Source organism: Myxine glutinosa, unplaced genomic scaffold (assembly GCF_964187855.1).
Source record: "Myxine glutinosa unplaced genomic scaffold, kmMyxGlut1.1 SCAFFOLD_2056, whole genome shotgun sequence".
Lineage (NCBI taxonomy): Eukaryota > Metazoa > Chordata > Myxini > Myxiniformes > Myxinidae > Myxine > Myxine glutinosa.
In genome coordinates, this window is record NW_027618151.1 from 34,172 (window position 1) to 59,796 (window position 25,625).

The following is a 25,625-nucleotide window of genomic DNA, read 5'->3' on the forward strand; positions in this document are numbered from 1 at the left end:
GTCCTGTGAGTCCCCCAGTACAAATTCCCTGACAATAGGATAAGAGTTAGGTTTCAAAGGGAGAATACCAGTTGATATATTTTGATATTTAACTACCAGCTGCTAATGATGTGAATTGTGGTATGAGTCAATGTAAATAATTTTTTACACAGGATGATTGGTGATATGAGTGAATAACATTGTGCAATAAGGCAAGTGTATAGGAAAATTGTATTTCAGATTTAAGTTGCAAGAATGAGACGCTTCTAGAATGGAAACGATGCAGAATCATGTTTACAAATATTTGTGTTGTCAAAAAAATGATGCTTGCAATACAAGAAGGCAACGAAGCAAGATGGTGAAATGTGGTGAGTTTCACCATTGACTGATTGTGGTTGGGGAGATAATGGTTGGTAAATCATGTATTATGAGAGCGGGAGGAAGATAAACAAGACGTCCCCATGTGCAAATTGCTGTTCCCAACCACCTCATGCGTCTGGAATGGGGAAAGTCCGGGTTTGCCAACCCCCTGTCCCTGCGCACCAGGTGACCCTCAGCTCGCAGGATCGGCGTCAGTGGCTACGTTTGCATAGCGTTGAGCTGTGATCCCCAAGAATGCGCGTTCCGTTAGGGTGCGCGGTTCAGAAGAAAGAAGAGTACGCGTTTCCGGTGCGTGCGCGTAGTCGTGGCCCACCTCCCAACCTCGAGATGCGGGCCTGGTCAGAATCCTGTGGTTTTTGTCATCTCATATCCTGTGATTTTCTGGGGATTTTATTTTTCTTCATATAATCCCATGATTTCATTATTTTATTTTATTTTCTTTCATCATTTCGATTTTATAATTCTGTGATTTCCTGTGTTATTTTGATGTGATCGTCCGTTTTATAATCCTGGGGCGGAGGTTCTTTCGATTTAATCCTGTGATTTCCTGTGTTATTTTGATGTGATCGTCCGTTTTATAATCCTGGGGCGGTGAGGTTCTTTCGATTTAATCCTGTGATTTCCTGTGTTATTTTGATGTGATTGTCCATTTTATAATCCTGGGGCGGTGAGGTTCTTTCGATTTAATCCTGTGATTTCCTGTGTTATTTTGATGTGATCGTCCGTTTTATAATCCTGGGACGGTGAGGTTCTTTCGATTTAATCCTGTGATGTGATTTCCTTTATTATTTGTTCTGTGATTTTCATTGTTATTTCTAATCCTTTGTTAATTTTCCGGTGATTTTATCCTCCGTTATATAATCCTGTGATTTCATTATAGCCCGGTAATGTCACTTTGCATAGAATGTTGATCAATCCTTTGATTTTCCGATAGGGCACTGACTCAATAATCCAATGCATGCTCCGTTGGGTAAAATTTCCCCCTAATACAACGATGTGGTAATTCTCCTTTTTTCCTCTCTAGGTCTAGCCAGCTCCTAAGGGGAGAGGGGGGGGATCCATTGGGGTACTTGGACTTCGCCCCCACTTTACTGACCCCACTCCATGGTAGGTTAGGATGTGGCCCCAGCCCATTGCATGTGTCGAGGTACTCTTGACGGAGATAGGAGGACCCTCTTCTCTTTCGTGTATCATCAGATGGCCAGCTCAGTGTCGTGCAGCCATGCCCTCGTCTCTGGTCCTACGTCGAAGAGGCCGGCTTCTGAAGGTGGTCTGTATAGGGGGCAGGTGGTAATTATGTGTTCGGCAGTCTGCTCAGGCTCGCCGCACTCGCACGCGGCGCTGTCTGCCAGGCCCCACATCTACAGCGATGATTTGAAGCGGCCGACCCCCGTACGTAGACGGTTCAGCAAGGTCCATTGCAGGCATGGTAGGTCTTCTCCTACGACGCCACCTCCTGGGTCCCAGAGGTAGCGGTGGATGCGGGTGGGCCCAGCCGTTTCCCACACCTGCTTCCAAGATGCCGCCAGCCATGTGCTTCTAGACAGGTCCTCAGGAATAGAACTGAGCATCTCTTGTGCCGCCTTGTTGTAGGGATGGTGGGACTTAGGTCTATTTGGAGGTGCCACTATCGTTGTGGTGTTGTGCAGGATGTGCCAGTCGTGTTTCTGGGCATTCCTTGCCAGGGCGAGGGTAGCAGCCTCCCGTCGGAGGCCGGCCGGGGCGATTCCCGCTAGGACTGGCAGGTGGGATACCGGGGTGGGCTTCAAACAACCAGCTTCAATGCGGAGGGCGTTGTTAATGGCAACATCAACCTTTCTCACATGTGGGCTTCTGCTCCAGGCTGGGGCGCAGTATTCGGCTGCAGAGAAGACCAGGGCTTGCGTGGATATTCGTAGGGTCTTGGCGGAGGCTCCCCAGGTCGTACCAGCGAGACGTCGGATAAGCGAGACCCTTGATGTCACCTTGGCCTTAACTTTTTCTCCGTGTTGCTTGAAGTACAGTACACCGAGGTACTTTGGGGCTTGCTGGAACTCCAAGCGTTTGTTGTCGACAAACACGTCCAGTTCCCTTTTTGCTTCTCTGTTGTTAAGATGGTATGCCGCTGACACTGTCTTACCAATGCTGAGCTGCAAACGCCACCAGAGGATCCGACGCACCACTATGGTGAACCAGGTAAATTGGGGATAAATGCCAAGTACTTCCAATGGTATCCCCAGGGGGATCCAGGGTGATAACTAAAACGATCTTTTAGATGTTGTAGTGACAGATGGAGGAGTGTGTTGGCAATGATTGGGGGCACCCATATATCTCGCAGCTTCTCCCTTAGAATACGGAGTATTGGCCCCGCTATACCCTCCCAACCCTCTGGAGGGCAGTCTAAGACCATCAATGACATTTCCACTACTTGCGTCCCAGCCGTGTTATGTCAGCCCAGCCATGTTATGTTCTCCCTGTGGCCTTGTCCCCTTAGCAAGGCTCCTCGCTATCTGGACCACCCCTTTGATTTCTCAGTATGGGATGAGGGGAGGGGGGGGGGAGAAGCATGTATAATAACCGGCTTGACAGTAAGAACTCTAAGATTTTCGGTGGATGGCCTTGAGGCGCTTCCTTGTGCATTGTACGCATCGCGACCTGCTTCTTGCTAATGTGAGTCGTGCTGCCGTGCGCCGGGAGCTGTTGGCTTGGCGCATGGACCTGGAAATCTTCCATGCACGTTAATTAATAATTTCTATAATAAACCTCTTGTACCACAGTTCGGAATGCCTCCAGGGGTTCTTCGTGGGGTCAAGGGGGGGACCAGGGGGGCATCGCTGTCACCACATATGTATGTACATGTGTGTGTGTGTGTGTGTGTGTGTGTGTGTACATGTGTACGTGTGTGTGTGTGTGTGTACATGTGTGTGTGCATGTGTGTTTGTGCATGTGTGTGTATGTGTGCGTGCACACGCGTGTTGGTGTATGTGCGCGTGCACACTCATGTTTGTGTATGTGTGCGTGCATACGCGTGTTTGTGCATGTGTGTATGTGTGTGTGTGTGTGTGTGTGTATGTGTGTGTGCATGCGTGTGTTTTTCGTTCAGTATCGAGGGGAACCTTTTTTCCCCCAAATTGTCCAGTGCCCCCCCCTCCCCCCCCCCTCCCCCAATCGTGCAAATAAATCTCCGCCGGCTGCTGAGGGAGCCTTTGTTTCGTACTCCCGCCGTGCCGGGAACGAACGAGGTGCAATTTTTACATTGCAATGATTTCTGATAAATACATCGCGAGGTCCCGTGTTCGTGGCGTCTCTCTCGGCGTTTTCGGGTCGGCGCGCGCTCTGTCGCACGGTGTGTCCGGGTTTTTCTATCGACGTTTATAGTTGCTGCATGCGTAGTGCAGAACGAATGATCGAAGGACCAGGTGCGATTCTTCTCACGACGGCTTGGTCGGTGTACAAAGAGCGCGGGGACCAATTGTGCGTGTGTTGCAGAGCGAGGCGGCGCAAAGCGATACTCGCACAATTGCAAGCCATGTTGGAGCTGCAACTTTTGCCAGTAGAGCAGGACTCATATGGACAGTGTGTCGGGCGAATACTTGCGGATCAGGAAGAGCATGAGGACCTCTTTTGAGCCCTTATTATACCAAGGAAGAGGATTATTTGGAATCCTAGAGGATTATTTGGGCCACTCGATCTGGAGCCGGAATCCAAGTGCTGTCGTGGTCATCGTAGCACTCCCCTAAGTCACAGACATCGGCTATCAAGTTCCCCTGGTTGGAAAACAGGGAAAATCCTCATAAACTTAAAAACAATTTTTAACTTAATTCCCACTTGCAGGGAATAGGGTGTCACTCCACTCCATCAGAGTCCACTGTACCTGCACCCACTGTAGAGGGAATTTTAAAATTCCCTCCAGATGATGGACCCAGCTTGCATATATCTTATTCCCGTCAGGAAATGACTCGTTGTTACCCGGCAACGCCGGGTACTTTTGCTAGTCTATAATTATAAAAGGCAGTGTCCGTCCGTCCACCCGTCTCCTCCATAACTCCAAAATCATGAAACCTAGCGGCCCTAAACTTTGCATGCATACACCTGGACCTCCAACAGATTGCCAGGATGAAAACTGGGTGTTTGGCTGTGTTATAACACCCTTTTTGAAGATGATTCATGAGGTACTCATAAGAAAAAAACCCGATGTGGTGGCTTACCAATATGGCGGCCCACCATCTTGGTCATCCCACTGCACCTCGCTGGGTTCTTAAGCCGCCATTTTGTTTCGGCCTACTCAAACATGCCTTGCCTTGCCTTGCCTTGCCTTATCATTCCATAATTGAAGCATATTGTCGCGTGACTACCCTTGGTGAACACCTTTGGGTAGCACGGAAGACCAAACGAGCTTTAACTCCAAAGCGTTCAGTCCAATGGCGGATAATAAGCGTGGGGGGAAGCAAGATGGAGGGGAGACCGGAGTGCTTACCATCACGGATCACACCGCCAGTCTCCAAACCTGCAAAACATAACTCAAACGAAAACGGATTTAAAATGTCAAAAAATAACAGCTTTATCTATCTATAATTCCAGCAATCTCTGTGTGTATGTCTGTGTGTCTGTGTGTCTGTGTGTCTGTGTGTCTGTGTGTTTGTCTGTGACCGCTGTTTCTCGACAACCACGGGTCCGATATACTTGAAACTTGCCAGGTATATTGCTGGGGACCCGAGGATGTGCCTTTTCAAGGTTTGAAATTAATCGGACAAGTACCTACCGAGCTATGTCCAAAAAACGCTTCAACCAATCAGAGAGCAGCGAGCTATCACGTGTGCCGAACCGTTAATGCAATGCAAGCGTTAATGCGTTAATGCAAGGCTTTTCTTTTTTTCCCTCTTCTCTTTCTACTTTTCCTTGCGATTAAATTGCAAACAGCCAAAATACGTTGGCGCTAATTGAATAATTGGCCATTAACACTAAAATAATCGTAACTGCGATATGCCAACTTCCGGACAGTGCAGCCTTCCCTGTTGTTGTTGTTTGCAGCAGCTGTTTGCAGCAAGGCAAGGCTTTTCTTTTTTTCCCTCTTCTCTTTCTACTTTGCCTTGCGATTAAATTGCAAACAGCCAAAATACGTTGGCGCTAATTGAATAATTGGGCATTATGTTTTACAACTAATAAAAACGAATTTGCGATTCATTCGCTTTCCTGCGCGTTTGTGTACGCGATGGCGATTTCTTTACCAAACTCCGGAAGCCGTTCGCTTTGGACCGAACCATTGCATGTAAATAGAGGGGGGGGATTGTCACCACTCGCAAGCCGTTCGCTTTGGACCAAACCATTTCATGTAAATAGGGGGGGGGATATATTTTTAGATATATATATAGTACGGGCATGCCCTAGTCTATCTATAATTCCAGTAATCTCTGTCTGTACGTTTGTCTGTGACCGCTGTTTCTCGACAACCACGGGTCCGATATACTTTTAACTTGCCAGGTATATTGCTGGGGACCCGAGGATGTGCCTTTTCAAGGTTTCATATTAATCGGACAATTACTTACCGAGCTATGTCCAAAAAACGATTCAACCAATCAGAGAGCAGCGAACGATCGCGTGTGCCGAACGTGGAGGACACACTCTGCCTCGGATGGCACATTTGAGAGCGTATTCATTTATTTCACGTTTGCAAACTATGTTGGCGTTAAACTACGTTTTAAAACTAATAAAAACGAATTTGCGATTCATTCGCTTTCCTGCGCGTTTGTGCACGCGATGGCGATTTCTTTACCAAACTCCGGAAGCCGTTCGCTTTGGACCAAACCATTGCATGTAAATAGAGGGGGGGGTTCTGTGGTCGTTGCGAATGGACCAAACCATTCATGTAAATAGAGGGGGGGGATTGTCACTGTACTCGCAAGCCGTTCGCCGTTCGCTTTGGCGTTGCGAATGGACCAAACCATTTCATGTAAATAGAGGGGGGGGGATATAATTTTAGATAGATATATAGTACGGGCATATATATAGTACGGGCATGCCCTAGTTTAAATAAATGCCCGTACAAAGAAAATGCACAATAAACTAAATTCCTATACGGGACGTCCCCACAAACAGACTTGAAAACAGACGAAGGATAAAATAACTGGAAATAAATATGCGACTGTGTGCAATTAACTCACTGATGGGTGCGTCTTGCCAGGAATCGTCAAAGTCGTCTCAGGCTTTCGCGGTAAAGTGCGCTCGCTTTTCCGCACAGTGCGTGGGCAGTAAAAACCAGGCCTTGAGGTGTGTCGTGCTCACTCCGGGCCTCACGCGCGAAACAAACAGGATTTGTCGCGCAGCTCGTCGTTCTTGCTTGGGGAAAACCGCAGCTCTCCGTCCGTGGCTCTTCCGCCTCACGAACACCAGCCTGATGCCGGAACACGGCGCTCGCGATGAAGCCTCCCCGTGCAGAGACCGAAGCACAACCGTCCACTATCTGTTTTTAGAACCAGATGGTATTCATACAATACTTACCCTGTGCAGTCAACTTGTTGCGAGCCAACTCTTCTGTTTTTGAACATTTTTTTTCTTTGATCCAATATGGCTGCAAGACCACGTGAGCAATGACATCATAAATTTATATTCTCAAATATAATTGTTGCAGAGATCACGCTCAATACATTTCAATCTGATCAGAATAAGCGTTTTCCCTGTCGAATTATGACGTCATAATTATGGAACCAATGATGTCATCGTTAACAACACCTATTTCCCATTCTTTACAATGAGCCATGTTTAAATTTTTTCCATGCAGCGGTTTTAGAGATATGGAGGTGCAACATTTTTCGGTTTTTCCAAGATGGCGCCTACACCACATGACCTATGACGTCATGATTATCATTAAAATATTCTAAAGGAGGAGGCGCTCCTATGGTGAAATTTTCGTGTCTATTAGACCAACAGTTGCTGAAATTTTTTTTTATAATGATCAGATGGATAAGTGTTGTATTTGTCAAATTATGATGTCATAACGAAGGCACCGATGACATCATCATTACATATCTTATTCCCCATGGGGAGTAGTTGACAATGAGCCAGGTCTCAATTTTTTCTATGGAGTGGTTTCAGAGATATAGAGGTGCGAAGTTTTTCTAAGATAGCGCCTGTACCACATGAGATATGACGTCATAATAATCATTAAAATATTCTACAGGAGGAGGCCCTCCTATGGTGAAAATTTCATGTCAATCGGACCAACGGTTGCCGAGAAAATGAATTTTTAAAATGCAGACACAGCACACGGCACACGTACGCACTTGAATGCTTAACCCCGCTTTCGCTACGTGAGCGCTGGGTAACAAGAGGCTCAAGAGGGAACGTTCGCTCTCAATGCCCAGACGCCAGACGAACAAGGGGATGAGGAGACGATGCCGGCACACAACCGTCACTGCCAGACCCAAATCCGAGAAGGGGGAGGAGAGGAGCAACAACGACCGTTCGCTATGGCATCCAGAACGAGAAGGGAAAATGTCCGCCGCTCCAACTACTTTGTACACACTGCTCTGACGCCATCTTTCGTGCTTCACCAATCAGTGTGTGCTTCTTACCAGTCCTTCCCGTCAATCAAAAACCCCGCCCAATCACGGCTCCTCGTGGCGTGGCCTCGGCCTGCCCAACCTGTGCGCTTCCCAAGTCGGGGTTGTCAGTGGTAGGGTTTGATGTATGACTTCTGGTATGTTTTTATTAGGGTGTTTAAATGTGGGCGATTGCGTGGCTACGTGTCTACGGTGTGATGCCAAAACGGGACATATGAAATAAATTAGAGGTAACGACATACAAGGGATAATTACCCATAATCCCTGAGCTAATTAACATACCCCACTCCTCGTAATGGGGACGAAAATACAAACTTAACCCGACAGTCTGGTCTAATACAAAGTCCCTACTAAAAGTACATCGAGGTGGTTCTTCTTCTTCGCGACAGTCGGAGCACACCAATCTATGCAAATCTATCTGGACTAAAGTAATCACTGCCTACCCCCTACAAACGTAACAATATCATCAGAATCTGGATTCAGATATGAGGATTGGATGCTGTAAACGAAATAATCTCCAAATCTGGAATTAAATCTGACAAGATGTACTACATGTTGCGATTTTACAAGAAGTGTATATATACATTTATTTAAGTGCTTAAGATTTAAGTTTTATTTTTTATTTAAGCTTTAAGTGCTAATTTATTTAAGGCTAACCCCCGCTCTAGCAGGGAAAATGGCCTTTTAAAATGCATGTTGTGTTGTGTGTATTTAAGTGACGCTGTAATTCTCATTCTGGGGTTTTTTTTTTTTTATTTAACTTAATAATAGTTTTAAACTGAATTCTTACTTCCATGGGAACTGCTCGGAGACACGTTTTTTGAATGAAATGTTTTTAACAACAGGCACTTTAAGGCCATTTTCCCTGCTAGAGCGGGGGTTAGCCTTGTGGGCCCCATGACAATCTTCTCCATTTTGCCCTATTTTCTGCATCTCCCCTTGTTTAACCCCCTTGCCCGCATTTCCTCTTCCACCACCTTTACTCAAGTCTTTCTCGGTCTTCCCCGTCCTCTACTTCCTTCTACATTCATTTCCATCACTCTTCTCAACCAGTCACTTTCATCCTTCCTCAACACATGACCAAACCATCTCAACCTGTTTCTCATCACAGCATCCATCACAGGTTCTATTCCCATCATCTTTCGCAATTCATCATTTGTCTTCCTCTCTCTCAACGATAGACCGCACATCCACCGAACCATTCGCATTTCCACCCTTTCCAGCCTTCGTTGCTGCTCTACATTCATTACCCATGTCTCGCTTTCATAAATCATAACACTTCTCACACATGCAGCATACACCTTTCCCTTCAGCTTCAACGACACTCCCCTCCTCGTCAGCACGCCACTCAGTTCCCGAAACTTCTTCCATGCACATCTCACTCCAGCAAGCATTGCTGAGTCTGATCCACCTTCTCCATTCAGCATGTCTCCTAGATAGCAAAATGTTTTCAAACCTTCCAGGTTCACGCTTTCTCCAAGATCCAACTCAACATTTCCTCCATCTGCAGCTCCCTCTGTGCACACCTTACATTTGAATGTAGCTGCCACACTGGTTAATGACCCTCTCAGACCACTACATTTTTGATGAACCCACTCAGCGCACATTGTACATTGAATGGAGTTCACTCTGACACCCTTCCTGCACACAGCACGAGGTCACTTCCCAGTTCTTTCCACTTCACCACATGCTTTACCACTTGCCATCACCTTCGTTTTTCTTATATTCACCTTCAGACATTTTGTCTCAATACATTCCTTCTACTTGTTCATCTTCTCCTTCAGTCCATCCATACATTCCGCCATCAACACCAGATCATCTGCATACAACAACTGCCACGACAAACCCTCCTCTACATTCCGAGCCAGCACCTCCATCACAGCTACAAATAGTAGTGGACTTAGTACCGACCCCTGATGCACTCCCACCTTCACCTCAAACTCACCACTGTCCCCGTCCTTTATCCTTACAGCTGTGCACGCTCTCTCCTACATTGCCATCACCACTCTGATCAACCATTCCTCCACTCCTAACTTCCTCAATGCCCATGTCACTACTTCGTGTGGAACCCTATTGAATGCTTTCTCCAGATCAACAAACCCAAGAAACAACTTCTTCCTCTTCTCCATGTACTTCTCCTGCAACTGCCTTACAATAAAAAGCACATCTGTCATTCCTCTTCCTGGCATAAAACCAAACTGCATTTCATCGATCTTCACTTTCTTCCTTATCCTCCTCTCCAACACCCTTTCCATTACCTTCATTCCATGCTCCAATAACTTTATCGCTCGATACGAGCCACAGTCCAGATGGTCACCTTTCCCCTTGTATAGAGGGATGAGGGTACTCAGTTCCCAATCCACTGGAATGCGGCCTTCTTTCACCACCAGATTACAGATCTCTGTCATTCTCTTCACACCCCAACTTCCCGCTGCCTTCAACATATCTCCCACAACTCCCGTCGGCCCTCCTGCTTTTCTACTCTTCATTGCTTTTATCGCTTGCTCAACTTCCTTCTTCGTTAGCTTCTCTGCCTGTCCAAAAACTGGATTACTCTCGATGTTGCCATCCCATTCATTCTCTGCATTCAACAGCATTTCCATATATCTCTTCCATCTCCCTTTAATTCCATCTGGGTCCACAAGGATTTGTCCCACTTCATCCTTCAAGCAACTCACCCCCATCACATCACAATGTCCACCTCTCTTTTGCTATCTGCTGTGCAATCCTGAATACCGCTCTCTGACCCTCTTCCGAATCCAAGCGTTTTCTGAACATTTTCCTACATGCCTCCTGCGCCTTTGCTGCCTTTCCATGCAGCCTTCTTGGCTGCCTTATAACTTTCATGCTCTGCCTTTTCTTCCCCCGTACCCTTCGCCTTCTGCCACTCCTTGAACTTCTTCCTCTTCTCGTCAATCCTCTTTCCAACTTCATCATCCCACCACAATGTTTCCGAGTTCCTCGTTGGTCCTTTTGTCCATCCACATACCTCACCAACGGCTGTCAACAGACTATCTTTCATTGACATCCAACCACTTTCAACCTCAACCACATCATCCTCTACCCTACTCAGCCTCTCTTTTAATGCCTCCCTTACTGTCACCCCTTTCAACCTCCACACCTTCATTCTCGGTTGGTACTTCACCCGCCGAGCTCTCCTCGCACATTTCACCCTTATGTCGCAGACAACTAAGTGGTGCTGTGAACAGCCTCCTCCCCCGGGATCACCTTTGTGTCCTAGAGGTGCCCTCTATCTCACCTACGCACCATCAGGTAGTCAACAGTTGTCATCGACCCACCTGACGTGTATGTAACAAGCTTATTCTCCTCTTTCTGGAACTGAGTGTTACAAAACAACAAATCATCTCCATCAGCAAACTCCAAAATCCTTTCACCCTCTCCATTCCTCACACCATAACCATAACCCCCATGAACTCCCTCAAAACCATCTATACTCCTTCCCACATGTCCTTTTAGGTCTCCTCCTACCACAACAATTTCCTCATCTTTCACGTTTTCCATCAGCTTTTCTATCGCACACCAGAACGTGTCCTTCTCTTCATCGCTCCGACCAACCTGCAGAGCATACCTGAGGTGACGTTCACCAAGAGCTTTCCAATCATTATTTTCACCATCATCAACCTTTCACTTACTCTAGTCACACTCACCACACTGTCTCCAAACTCCTCAGAAAACAGGACACCAACACCATTCACGACTTCCGGGCACCCTTACCACACACACTTGTATTTCTGTCCCTGCCTACCCTTCACTATTCTCACACCACTTCCCTTCCATCTCGTCTCCTGCACACAACATGTGTCCACTCTTCTTCTGACCAATACTTCCACCACTTCTCCTGATCTCCCTGTCATTGTTCCCACATTCTATGTCCCAAACCTCAGAAACCGATCTCCACGTGGGGCATCAGACGTTTCATCGTCATAATTGGAGTGATTTCCACCCTTGCTTCGATCGGGTTCCCCACCTTGCTTTTTGACAAGAAGGGGTGAGCACCCCCCATGGGGTACTTCGGGCTGTACCCTGCCCATATGTAATTGTAATTGTCATGGTTCCCTTTTTGAGGCAATGTTTTATGGCTGGATGCCCTTCCTGACACCAATCCTTTTTGTTGCCTATTACGACATGCGGGGATACGGTGTACCTATTCTAAACTGGGGTACACACTGGGAAAATTAAGAACAGGGATACAACACAACAACCAAAAGACCCAGAAGACCCAAAAGTCCCTGAAGACCTGAAAGACCCAAAAGACCCTTGAGACCCATTAAACCCCAAGATCCTCAAGACCCTAAAGATCCTCAAGACCACTTTTACTTTGAAGACCCTTTCAATACTTTAGACACCTTGAGATCCCTTCACCATTCCAACCTTATATACACTTTAAGCCTTTACACCCCTTAAGTCCCTTTCGACCACTTAGACCTCAACACCATTTAGACCCCCTGCACCCTTCAGACCGATTAGACAGCTTGGACCCTTTGGTCCGAGAGCTAGGTGGATTTTATTTGACATGGAAACTACAAAAGCTTTGTCATGCTGGTGTGGTACAGGTAGCTTACCTGACCCCAGAAAGCCAATTCTTAAGTGCAGCTAGCGGTGGGTGGGGTAGGGGGCGCCACTCAAAGTACCCCCCAGATTGGTTTTATTTGACATAGAGACTACAAGACCAACTCATATGCCAAGTGGTAGGGTGATCTCCACCGACTACAAATCTGCAACTTAAGAAGAAAATTTCTGGTGGGGAGGTCACTTAAGAACAACATTAATTAGTGCTAATTAGGCCTTTATTTGACATATAAGCTACAAAACTGAAATCACATACAACATGTAGAGAATGGTCCCCTCATCAATAAACAAAAACTTAAGAACAGAATATGTGGTGGTAAGGTCACTTAAGAAGAGGTCAAAGGTCACGGAATAGGGGTTTCCAGCTCTTAATTACTGTTTGATTACAACATGCCACATGATACACACATGGCGTTGTCATTGAAACCTATATCAGTGGAGCCTGAAGTGAGATACATGAGAAGCAGAAATTTTCCAATACCATTTCCTTTGATTTCAATCAGCGAAAACATTTTAAAATGCACCTATTTGACCCCCATGGCTAATAACACTGTTATTTGACATGTAAGCTACAAAACTGAAATCACATACAAAATGTAGAGAATGGTCCCCTCATCAATAAACCACAACTTAAGAACAGAATATGTGGTGGTAAGGTTACTTAAGAAGAGGTCAAAGGTCACGGAATAGGGGTTTTCTGCACTTAATTACATGAGAAACTTGTAAACTGTGAAGACAATGTAAAAGCTGTAACATTTATTATAACAATTTCTGCTAAATTAGTACAGGTAAAATTTCTTCTAAATTACTACAAGTAATTTCTTAGAATTGCCTGTACAAACTATACTTCAACAATTTCCGAGAAATTATATTTGAGGAATTCCCTGTCCAGCAATTTCCTGTAAATTATAAACTCCAAGGATTCCTCATCTAACATACTCGAAAATAATTCACCAAATTCCGAGAAATAATATTTGAAGGACCCCACCCACCGCTAGCTGCACTTAAGAATTGGCTTTCTGGGGTCAGGTAAGTTACCTGTACCACACCAGCATGACAAAGCTTTTGTAGTTTCCATGTCAAATAAAATCCACCCAGATCTTGGACTATTAGACCTGTCAGACATGTCAACGATTAACGACATACCTAATCTAATTTACATTATAATGCCCTTAAAGAGAGGTTTTGCGTTTCTGATTTCCACACAATATGATAATAGGAGCATTATAATCGACACATGCAAAAACCTTCAGAGATCCATGTTTCATTTTCTCCATAAGAAATAACATGCCCCCAACTTTTGTTGATTTTCGAACCCACTAACATATGTCATTTTGTTATTTCAGGTGAGGCCTATGCTTGATTATGGAGCATGCTAGCGGGGTAGCTCCTGACCCTGGCAGGAAGTGTATCCTCCATGTGGGAAAAGCAGATGAGACCACTGGCAACATCGCACCCATCACTGAAGACCATTGGTCATCCATCATCAATGTAGCAGCAAGGAGGAGACAAAAACGAAATTTTGTCACATCCAAGTACTATACGATAATTCAGTCGCTGCCAGATGAATCCGACAGTAGCCATGGCTATCACGTGAACTGTTACAAAAACTTTACTGCCGTGCCACGTGATGATACAACAGAAAAAACCCAGACACATGCATCAAGTGAGAAGACCCTGCGTTCATCATGTGATTTTGCCCCGTCAACGTCTACCTCGGGTATTTTCCCACGCATTTGCCTGTTTTGCAAGAAAGCTAGGAAGAAGAAGGGTGGTAGAGAAGAACATCTTGGTGAATGTGAAACTCTCGAAGCTGAGATAAAAATAAAAACTGCTGCAGCTGATAAAAAGGACAACAGCCTTCTTGGACTGATCTCTGGTGTAGACTTTCGATGTAAAGAGGTTCGGTACCATCACAGTTGCAGAAGTACTTACCTTTCCAATGCACAGTCTCTCCATAGGCCTACTGCTATTGCAGGTAGCATTTCTTTGTTAGGTTTATATGCTTACATCGAGAAATCAGTTATATTTGGCAAAAGGCCTGAACTTCTTACATCCATCTTCACTCGGTACCAAGAGCTTTGTGAAGACGCCGGTGAGACTCCAATTTCTACAGCCAGAAATTTGGCAACAAACTTACAGAATAAATTTGGTGACATAATTAGGGTAGAGTGTAAAGATAGGGCTAGAAAGGCAGGGGCCATTGTTTATCCCACAGGTTTAGGTGAGCACCTTATCCATACAGCCTATGATTATGCAGCATCGCCTGAAGCTGTCATTCATAAGGCTGCCTTACTCTTGCGTAAAGCAATCAAACATGCACAAATCACACCTCTACCTGAACCTCCCACTCTGCAAAACCTGTATGAGGGTGAAGTTACTGTCCCAGATATGTTGATAGATTTCTTTCAGGTCTTGTACGGGGGCCGCAATCAAAACTTGTACACTCCAAAACTCAAACGTCGTGCCTTGTCCTCAAGCCAGGATGCCTTATTCGTTACTCAAAGGGGGAAAGTAAAACCAGCCAAACAGATAATTCTCGGAATGGCAATCAAGTCTATGACTGGTAGCAGGAAGCTGATTGAAATGTTGAACAGATTTGGCCATGTTGTCAATTACCACACCATTGAGACACTGGAGACATCCTTAGGAGATGCCATTCAGAGTACGGAGCAGACCTGTCCAGAGGGAACCCTTCTTGATCAGGTGTTTGGTTTGGCGTTCGACAATTTTGATGAACTGTCTGAGACATTGTCAGGAGCCGACACTCTTCACGATACAATGGGTATCTTGTATCAAAATAAAGATGTGGTAGGGACAAGCAGACCCGTTAATCAAGTTGCGCCAACAACATCACAGCCAGAAAAAGTATCAAGAAAGAGAAAACTGCATGTTCGGGAACAGCCCCTTGAGCCATACCGTAAAAAACCCCGAATGGGCACATTTGATTATGAAACCACCGATGTTGACAACCGGCCTGCTAATCGGAAGCTAGCTCTAGACAAGGACCTTGCATGGATGATATGTCATGCCTTGCAGATGGCTAACATTCCCATGTGGGTAGGATTCAATGCTTTGATATGCCCAGACACAACTCCAGAACAAAATGTCTTGTATATGAAAAACTTGAACAAGCCGATAACGTCGCTTGATGTTATACAGGATACCCTAATCACCACACAGAATTGTGCGCAAGAGTGCGGTCAGCAGTATGCTGTTGTAACCTATGACCTCAATGCTGCCAAACCTGCCATGCAGATTCAGGTTACCGAGTCGCCCAGGTTCGACAAGGTCTTCATCATGCTTGGTCCATTCCACATAGAAATGGCTTTCTTTAAAGCCCTAGGGAAACTGATCGATGCATCTGGTGGCCCAGAAATGCTGCGAGACACAGATGTCCTAGCTGCTGGATCCCTGAATGGTTTTCTGAGTGGCAAGCACTTCAACAGATGCAAACGGTTGCACCCGATACTGGCCTTGGCATTTGAACTGATACACTTCCAAGCATTCCTTGAGACATTTGAAGGCAATGATGAAGTTGAAGATTTACTTTCAAGGTTTCAAACAAAACAGGATGAAGAGACATGGACACAAATAGAATCATCTTCTGCGTTCACAAGATGTGTCACGTCATACAAGGAGTATGCTGTCCAAACCCGATCAGGGACACATGGACCAACTGCCCAATTCTGGATGATTTACATCGACTTTATCCACGACTTCCACCTTCTGGAGCGAGCAATTCGAACAAACGACGTGGACCTGTTCACTCATGCACTAACACCAATCATACACTTGTTCTTCGCCACAAACCATGTCAATTACTCACGGTGGCTCACGAAGTTTCAGTTGGACTTGGTAAACATGGACAGTACTCACCCAGGACTTCGTTCTATCTTGGAAAACGGTGTCTTTACGGTTAAAAGGACTGACAAGGCATTCAGTAGATGCCCAGTAGATCTTACACTGGAACAGACAGTAAATGCCGATTCTGCATCCAGACAGACTGGTATATCATCCATGACAAACAACTTCAGTGCACGTCTTTGCTGGATGTTAACCAAGTCCACCAGAGCAGCAATTATATCAAGGGCATTAGCAATGACCGGACTATCTCAAACGGAAGACATCACAGCTGAACTCCGCCCAGCCCGCATCAGAAAGGACACAAGCGATTTGCATAAGGTTGTAAACCAGATAAAAGACTCATGCAATCCATTTAAGTACACTGAAATATCGGATAGGCTGTACAACATCAGCACTGGTAAGGCAGCGACAGATTCCATCAAGACATGTTTGCTGGCCATCCGGGAGAAAGGACAAGCCAGATACAACGAATTTGTTGATGCCTGCATTGAAGATCCAAATCGGTTTGAACGGCCAATCAAAAGGGAGAAGCTCAGAACCTTCACGGAAAATGGCACAGTAAATAAGCGTAACAGAGACAAACGTGTTGCATCACTTGTGTGCACTCGTGACCTTATGGGACGCCTGGTTGTCATTGCTTGTCAGAGAAAACTTGATTTGAAACATATCTTTTCATATCCACTGACACCGGTTCCACTGTCCATGTGCAGCACAGACGGTTGTATGGTCAAGACGGAAAAGAGTGGCCTTCTGGAGCTGTTAGAGAGCAAAGTTCCCTCTGTCACACCAAGCTCAGTTGATGCCTATGTGGTTGATGGTATGTTCCTGCTACATGTTCTTCCACCCCACATTCCAGGAACGTATGGAGCCTTGGCAGCCGGCATTTTAAGACAAGTCACCGCTCTCTCCCGTGGAAGAGTGCATCTCATCTTTGACGCATATCCAGTCCTATCAATAAAAGACTGTGAAAGAGCAAGAAGAGGTCTGGATGACACAGACAAGAAAGAATATGCCATATCTGGACCTGAACAGCACCGCCCGAGAAATATCTTGGATTGTCTAAAGTCAAGATCATTCAAAGAGCAGCTACCAAAATTCCTGGCAATGGAATGGGAGGCCCAGCAATATGCAGACATAATTTAAGGACGACTTGTGTATCTCTCGTATCTTGGAGCATGCTACCTTTTCTACGTGAAAGATGGGAAAGTCATGAAGGAAGAAGTAGAGACCTTGAAAACCAATCATGAAGAAGCTGACACCTTGATCTGCACTCATGTTAGTCACATTGACAAGGAAAATGCGAAGAACATAGCAGTCAGGGCATCAGATACAGATGTCGCCGTCATTCTGCTGTATCACTGCAGGCAGTTCAAAGCACATATTTGGATGGATGTTGGGACATCGGGAAGGAATGACAGGCGATTCATAGACATCACTGCAATTAGCAAAGTCTTGGAAACCCCACTCTGTCAAGCACTAGCTGGCTTCCATGCATTTACGGGATCAGATTACACATCTGCCTTCTTCAAAAAAGGAAAGAAACGTCCCTTCAAAATTCTTGAGGGTTATAAGGATGCTCAAGACGCATTTGCAGAGATGGCAACGGACAACTTGGGATTGGATTCAGTGGAAGTAATCATGTCTTTCACTGCAAGAATGTATGGAGCCAAGCCAATTCAAGCACTTTCACTCAATGCACACCGCTATAAAGTGTTTCAGAAGACATATGCACCAAAGGCCACAGCGAAGAATCCTCTTGAGAACCTTCGGGGCATCGATGCAACCATGATACCACCGTGTGAAGCCGAGGTCTCCCAGCAAATCAAGCGTGCATCATTTGTTGCCAAAATGTGGGCGGATGCCAACAAAAAGATGATATGTCAACAGCCAACTGCAGAAAATGGCTGGGAGGTTCAAGGGCAAGCCTACGACGTCATATGGTTTGATGGACCACAGATACCTGGATCTCTTGTTCCTGATGAAGGAGAAACTGAAACTGATGCCGAGGATAATGACAACTTTGAACCCTGCTCTTCTGATGAGGACATTTTGCAATCCGATGAAGATGACGAACAGTAACTCTTAATTTCAAATCTCAGATACAATGTATGTTACACTTACAGGAGGACAAGGCACTGCAAACAGTTTCCAATACGTTTTCTAACATTCTAAACACTAGGAATTCGTCGAAGGATGCATTCAGTGTTTGGTTCTTGTGCAGGAGTGTTTTGTGCTCGAGTTTTAGGCCTACTTAATTATCCAGGTGTTATCGATGTACAGTAGTTGCCATTTAACTTTCCAATCAGATTGAGAGGGTTAAATGCCCTGTTCTTAAGTGACCTCCGCACCACAATTTTTTTTCTTAACTTGTTGTTTATTGATGAGGGGGCCATTCTCTATACATTTTGAATCTGGTTTCAGTTTTGTAGCTTACATGTCAAATAAAACTAGTTCAAAGGTCATTCAGTCAAAATTGGCATTTTTGACCTGTTCTTAAGTGACCTCCCAAGCACAAATTTTATGCTTAAGGTGGTGCTCGTTGATTAGGGGACCGTACTCTACATTTTCCATGTGGTTTCAGTTTTGTAGCTTACATGTCAAATAACAGTGTAAATAGCCATGGGGGCCAAATAGGTACATTTTAAAATGTTTTCGCTGATTGAAATGAAAGGAAGTGGTAAGATTGGAAAAATTTCTGCTTCTCATGTATCTCACTTCAGGCTCCACTGATATAGGTTTCATTGACAACGCCATGTGTGTATCATGTGGCATGTTGTAATCAAACAGTAATTAAGAGCTGGAAACCCCTATTCCGTGACATTTGACCTCTTCTTAAGTGACCTTACCACCACATATTCTGTTCTTAAGTTGTTGTTTATTGATGAGGGGACCATTCTCTACATGTTGTATGTGATTTCAGTTTTGTAGCTTATATGTCAAATAAAGGCCTAATTAGCACTAATTAATGTTGTTCTTAAGTGACCTCCCCACCAGAAATTTTCTTCTTAAGTTGCAGATTTGTAGTCGGTGGAGATCACCCTACCACTTGGCATATGAGTTGGTCTTGTAGTCTCTATGTCAAATAAAACCAATCTGGGGGGTACTTTGAGTGGCGCCCCCTACCCCACCCACCGCTAGCTGCACTTAAGAATTGGCTTTCTGGGGTCAGGTAAGCTACCTGTACCACACCAGCATGACAAAGCTTTTGTAGTTTCCATGTCAAATAAAATCCACCTAGCTCTCGGACCACTTGGCTATTTAGACGTTGGAGCTTTGCACCACCTGGACTTTTTTGATTGCAAATAAATTACAAATAAATAATAATATCACCAATATTACAAATACATTTATACAAAACAAATGTTTGTATTATGAAATGTTTGTATTATGATTGGTGTAAATCATAGCAACTCAAGTTCAATAAAGTCATTATCCTCAGTTTAAACAAGTCCGTGCCTCTGCAGCAACGTGTGGTGAGTCGAGCGTAGCGAGCTGAACCTTGCGAGTATACAGTATATATAAATTTCGGTTGCCTGATAGTTTTTGCATCTCCATTCCTTGTATAACTATTTCGATAGGACGCAATTCCTGACCCGATTACATCATTTTGGATTGGTGCTTAACAGGCACAGTGTTGTATTCCAAAGTGCAGCATTGAGCTGTGTGACTCATCTGCCATTCGCGAAAACTGGTTGAGTTATTACCAGCACCAAGAAGGAATCAAAATTCTTACTCAAACATCAGGCCTGGCCAGCAAGGTTGTGAAAGACTTCGGCCAATCTTGTGGATTATATTTTGGCCGTTAAAGGCTTCGACTGAGTAGTTTTGTTTGGACACGTTTGTGGTATCTAAATTAAAGACTTTTTAAAACTATTTTAATGTCAATTATTTTATATTTCTGATAAATATTACCATTATGATTCTGAAGTACGCTACACAACACCAAATTATTTCACAAAATAAAAATAAAAAAAATTGAAAATGTTTAAAATAATTGCGGAGGATTAACACAATTTGGTGGTGTGTTTTTGTCCTTTATTTCCTAGACTTGAGGATGTCGCAACACAATGTCCACCTGCAAGGTGGTGCCAATGCAAAGCCTGCAACCACTGTTGGTGCCAATTAAGTAGGCCTGGTGGGTGGCTCAACAGGAACGACGAGTACTCCTTTCCTGGCTGCCGAAGCAAAAAAGGTGGATTATCTTCAGGTGCCAGAAAAGAGTTTTAACCAAGTAATCCAGTATCAATGGCTGGCAAAGCAGGTGGCCCACCATCTGTGGCTGGAGAAGCAGGGGCTGGCAATGCCCTGTCTGTGGCTGGGAAATCCACGCCTGTGGTCGGCAAAGATGCGGCCTCTCACCGCTTGCCTCGCCGTCTCATGTCTCGCCGCATGTCATGTCTGCATGTCTCACCGCCGTCTGTGGGCGGCAAATCTGTGTCTATGGCCGGCAAAGCTGTGGCTGCTGGCCCAACTCCTGTGACCGGAAAATCCACGTATATGGCCGGCAAAGCTGCGGCCTCTGGCCCAGCATCTGTGGCCGGCAAATCAACAGCTGGTGGCACAGAATCTGTGCCTGGCAGGGCAACGGTCAGAGAAATGGTGTCTCTGGCCAGCAAAGCAGGGACCGGTGGAACGGTGTCTCTGGCCAGCAAAGCAGGGGCTGGTGGAACGGTGACTCTGGCCAGCAAAGCAGGGACCGGTGGAACAGTGACTCTGGCCAGCAAAGCAGGGTCCGGTGGAACTGTGACTCTGGCCAGCAAAGCAGGGGCTGGTGAACAGGCGTCTGTGTCCGACAAAGCAGCAGCCGATAGCCGAGCATCTGTGACCAGCAAAGCAGCGACCAGTACCCTGGCACCAGTGGCCATTATAACACCAACCAGTGGCCCTGCATCTACGGCTGGCAAATCAACAGCTGCAAGGCCAGCATCAGTGATCAACAAATCAGTGCCCAGTAGCCCGTCATCGGTGGTGAGCAATGCAGCGACCGGTGGCCCGACATCAATGGCTAACAAAGCGGCAAACGGTGACCCAGCATTGATGGGGAAAAAAGGAGTTACAAGTGGTCCAGCATCGATGGCTGGGAAACCTGCAACAAATAGACTGGCCACAGAAGTAGGCACAGAAGTAGCAGGTAGAGCACCCAACACCTCTTTCCAACATAAACTTTGTCGTGATGTACAGTCTATAAAAAGTTGAGCTGAGAATATAAAAAGACCATATATAATCTGCCTTGTCATGATGTATATTTTATTCAGACAATGAGAGTCATCAGCTTTTCCAAACATTTTTTATGAAAAATTGACTGTAATAAGTAACAGCTATGATATTTTTTACACCCATTAACCTTCCACAAATCCACCGCTTTCCAAATTTCCAGCTTTTCCTTCCATTCTGTGATGGAATGTTTGTGGCTGTATCCATCTTGTTCACCCACTGTGTCCCTCAAACCCCTCCCCCATGTCATGCTAATAGTATCTATATATTTTCAGGTTATAACCCAATAAATTTTTCTGTATATATTCAGGTTAGGCATATGTTACTGCAGGCATCATGAATACGTGAGGCTGTGTGAATCACCCTGATAACTTTTGTTATATCTGTGGGAAATACACTCCACGTAGCCAGTGCAAGAACCTTACCAAGAGGGTGAAAGCTGCTCACAAGTATTATTTTGAATGTAAAGTTGGAGACCAAGACAAGAGCTGAGCACCTCATGTTTTCTGCACCGTGTGTAACTCGGGGCTTACACAGTGGTTCAGTGGAAAAAGGAAGGGAATGCCTTTTGCTGTGCCAATGATATGGCGTGAGCCAACGAATCATCACTCTGAATGCTACTTTTGTATGACAAATATTGCTAGATGCTCAACGAAAAACAAGTCAAAAATTGTATATCCAGATTGTAAGTCTACTCTGAAGCCGGTCCCCCATGACCTGGATTCTCCTGTGCCACTTCCACCTGAAGCTGCTGCAGATGAAAGTGCTGACAACTCTGATGATGCTATGGGTGATATGGATGAACTTACTGTATGAACCTGAGTCTGAAGAAAAGAAGCCACACTTGCTAAATCAAGAGGAATTGAACGATCTGGCGAGAGACCTGACATTGTCAAAGGAGAAGGCTGAAGTGTTGGGCTCCAGACTTCATCATTGTAATCTCCCAGAGGAAGGAACCAAAATTTCCTGCTTCCGTGATCGCAACACAAACTTAGCTGCCTTTTTAAAGATAGAAAATGATGTTTGTTTCTGTGCTGATGTTAATGGCCGAATGCATGAGCTCGGAAACAAACATGTGCCTGATGAATGGAGGCTCTTCATAGACTCCAGCAAAGTGATCTCAAAGCTGTTTTGTTGCACAAGGGTAACAAAAAAACCTTCTATTCCTGTAGCTCATGCTATCGGCAAGAAGGAGACGTGTAGGAGTCCATGGAAATCCTTCTAAAAGTGATTAATTACTCAGATCATAAGTGGAACATTTGTGGTGATCTAAAAGTGATTTCTCTCCTCCTCGGACTGCAGCTGGGGTACACAATATACATGTGCTTCTTGTGCCTATGGAGCAGCTACGATGACAGCAATCATTATGTTGTAAAAGACTGGACTGAAAGGCATGAACACATAGTTGGCAGGTACAATGTGCATCATAAGCCATTGGAAGATCCACAAAAAGTCTACCTTCAACCACTTCACATCAAACTTGGCATGATGAAAAACTTCGTAAAGGCATTGGATCACGACGGTATTGGCTTCCGATATCTCAGAGAAAAGTTTGGCGGAGAGGAAACTGATGCTAAACTCAAAGCAGGCATTTTCGTTGGGCCCCAGATCCGAGAACTGATGGGTGATCCCGAGTTCAAAAATAAACTGAACCCACTTAGGTTTGCAGCATGGCAAGCATTTGTGTTGGTTGTGCAGAACTTTCTTGGGAACCACAGAGCTGAACAGTATGCTGAATTAGTGGACAACATGCTAAAGGCCTATCAGCGAATGGGCTGCAGGATGTCTCTTAAAATGCATTTCTTGCATTCTCATCTTGATTTCTTCCCACCTAATCTGGGTGAGGTAGACTGAGCATGGCGAAAGGTTCCACCAAGACATTTTGGTCATGGAAACGAGGTATCAAGGCCGATTCAACCCAAACATGATGGGTGATTACTGCTCGTTCCTACTACGAGAGACCAATTCCACACACAAGCGCAAGAGCAAGTGTCTCATACACTTCTGAACAAGTCTGAACAGTGTGGCTGACACTGACTATATTGCAAGGAATAGTGTAAACTTGAAGTGTTGTTTTGGAATCACTCACAATGGGGGCAGATTTCCCTTTCAAGTGTACACCCTTCCTAATATTACCATGTTCCAATGTTTTATTAACTTCTTTTTCTGCAACCTGTTCATGTTCTTGGTTTGTATACTGCACATTATACACAGAGATCAATCATTGTTATCTAAATATGACGTGAAAGTAATTACTAAGCACTGATATTAGATGTACAATGTGGCGATCTGCAATAATGAAGTATCTAATATGGCATGCCAAGTATCATTAATACATATACATATTTTGAAAACCTGACGTGCTGGCTAAATTCTGACCGTAGATGTGAAATCAGCGGCCCAGATTTAGCCAAGAACACCTGCATTTCCCTTAATAGCAGACGAAAAGTTTTTGTTTTTTGTTGCCCAGTGTTATTGATGACTGTGCATATTAATGATGACTGTGTCTTCGATCACAGGTGGGTCCATTGGCAGCTCAGCACATGCATAATTGGTGTGACATGGAATAATGATGCGTGAATAACCACCATTGTACTTAGAATCCCACATGGTATACCCCAGCTACCATCAGTTTGGTTTTGAGGGCTCTTACCAGGGTAAATACATCCTCGGTACAATCCTTGCTGGCCACCTTTACATCAAACTGTGTCAGGCCAGCCGGCATTTAGTGATTTTACTCTGAAAGTGATCGGCAACGCGTTGTACAACGCAATTGGCAAGCTGTGGATCACTACCCCCTTCTGGGATCTTCATTGGACCGGGTTCACTGTTTTTGGAAGGCAAGGGCCGAAGTTTATAGTGTTCATGGACTAGATACTCTTTATCCCATCTTACACATTTGTTCATAAATTCCATGCAAGGACCCTGCTGTGACTTGGTCACTAATAACAACAAGCTTTGATCTTATGCTAAGAGCATCCTTCCTCTTCACTCACAACATCCATTGTTTCATTGGTTGCCTTCCCCACCACTGTAAATAACGTTTAGCATTTCAAGCGCTTCATCCATCATATCCAGTGCGACTCGCATCTTGTCCCGTCTGTAAGAAACCCAATATATAGAACCATCAGCCATTTGAGCAGGACCCCGGCTGATCAGTTCAACCTCAATATGTGGTGTTCCTCCTAATACCAAGTTGGCCTCTTCGGAAATTTCATCAAGAGCAATGTAGCTACCTTTCTTTACATATCGGCCATCGGTAAACAGCTGGTGCGCACGATCTACATATAAACTGTAGTCATGAGCCGGGTCAAGGTTTTGCACTGTTTTTATGGCCAGACATGTTAGGGGTTCCCTTTCCTCTTTCAGTCGTGACTTAAAGATCTGAGGTCCTTCTCGAGTGATTGGATGAGCAAGGGGTTCATGCCGATGGGCTAATTTTCCGATCCTCCGATGGGTGAGCAGACGCTTTAGTGGATTCGTTTTGGTCTTCTGGTTGGAGGCATTAGCCCTAAGGCTAGCTGTGACCTCATCATCAAGCTGACGTACCTCTCTATGACGCTCCCCTTTCTTATGGGGGTTATCTACATCCCACTTGTGATAAAATATGAAGAAGAGGATTCGAACAATAGCCTTGAGAAGGGAATATAACGGGTTGTACAAGAAAGGAGGAGTTTTTGGTTTCGTATCTGTCTTTTGTGAGCAGACGCTCGAGAAAGGTATGACAGGGAATGAATGGGTCGCTTGCTTATTGACAATGACATGCTAGTAGAATCTGTGCTGTAGTTCTGATATTATTCCTTGCTCTCTGCGTATAGGGTATGTGGGGATAGATTTCAATAAAGCCTCATATCTGGAAACGAGGTCTCGACTTGATTTCATAACACCCCTGTAGGGCTCGAAACCTTCAGGTTTGTAGTGCATGCTCGATTATTTTCTGAGACTCGGGGGTGCAGGCCTCAGCTATTGCCTTGATGAGAACGGATATAAGGAGCTTCGACGTGTAGCCTCAAAATGTAGTTTTGGGGCTAGGAGACCCGACGGGGTGGACAGCGG

General features: G+C 45.1%; 1 protein-coding gene across 4 annotated transcripts in view; it reads left to right on the plus strand.

The window, feature by feature from the left end:
• Window positions 1-25,625, plus strand: part of LOC137438358 (sterile alpha motif domain-containing protein 9-like) — a 58,996-nt gene that overhangs the window by 9,979 nt on the left and 23,392 nt on the right. Inside the window, exon 3 of one of the 4 annotated variants that reach the window (XM_078769316.1) lies at window positions 20,402-21,486. The exons of 2 other annotated variants lie outside the window; for them this stretch is intronic. In XM_078769316.1, coding sequence (XP_078625442.1) covers window positions 20,601-21,486 — 886 coding nt within the window. In that variant the 5' untranslated portion in view covers window positions 20,402-20,600. Of the gene's footprint in view, window positions 1-20,401; window positions 21,487-25,625 lie in introns of those variants that run through there. One more of the 4 variants, XM_078769315.1, reaches the window with a different exon arrangement.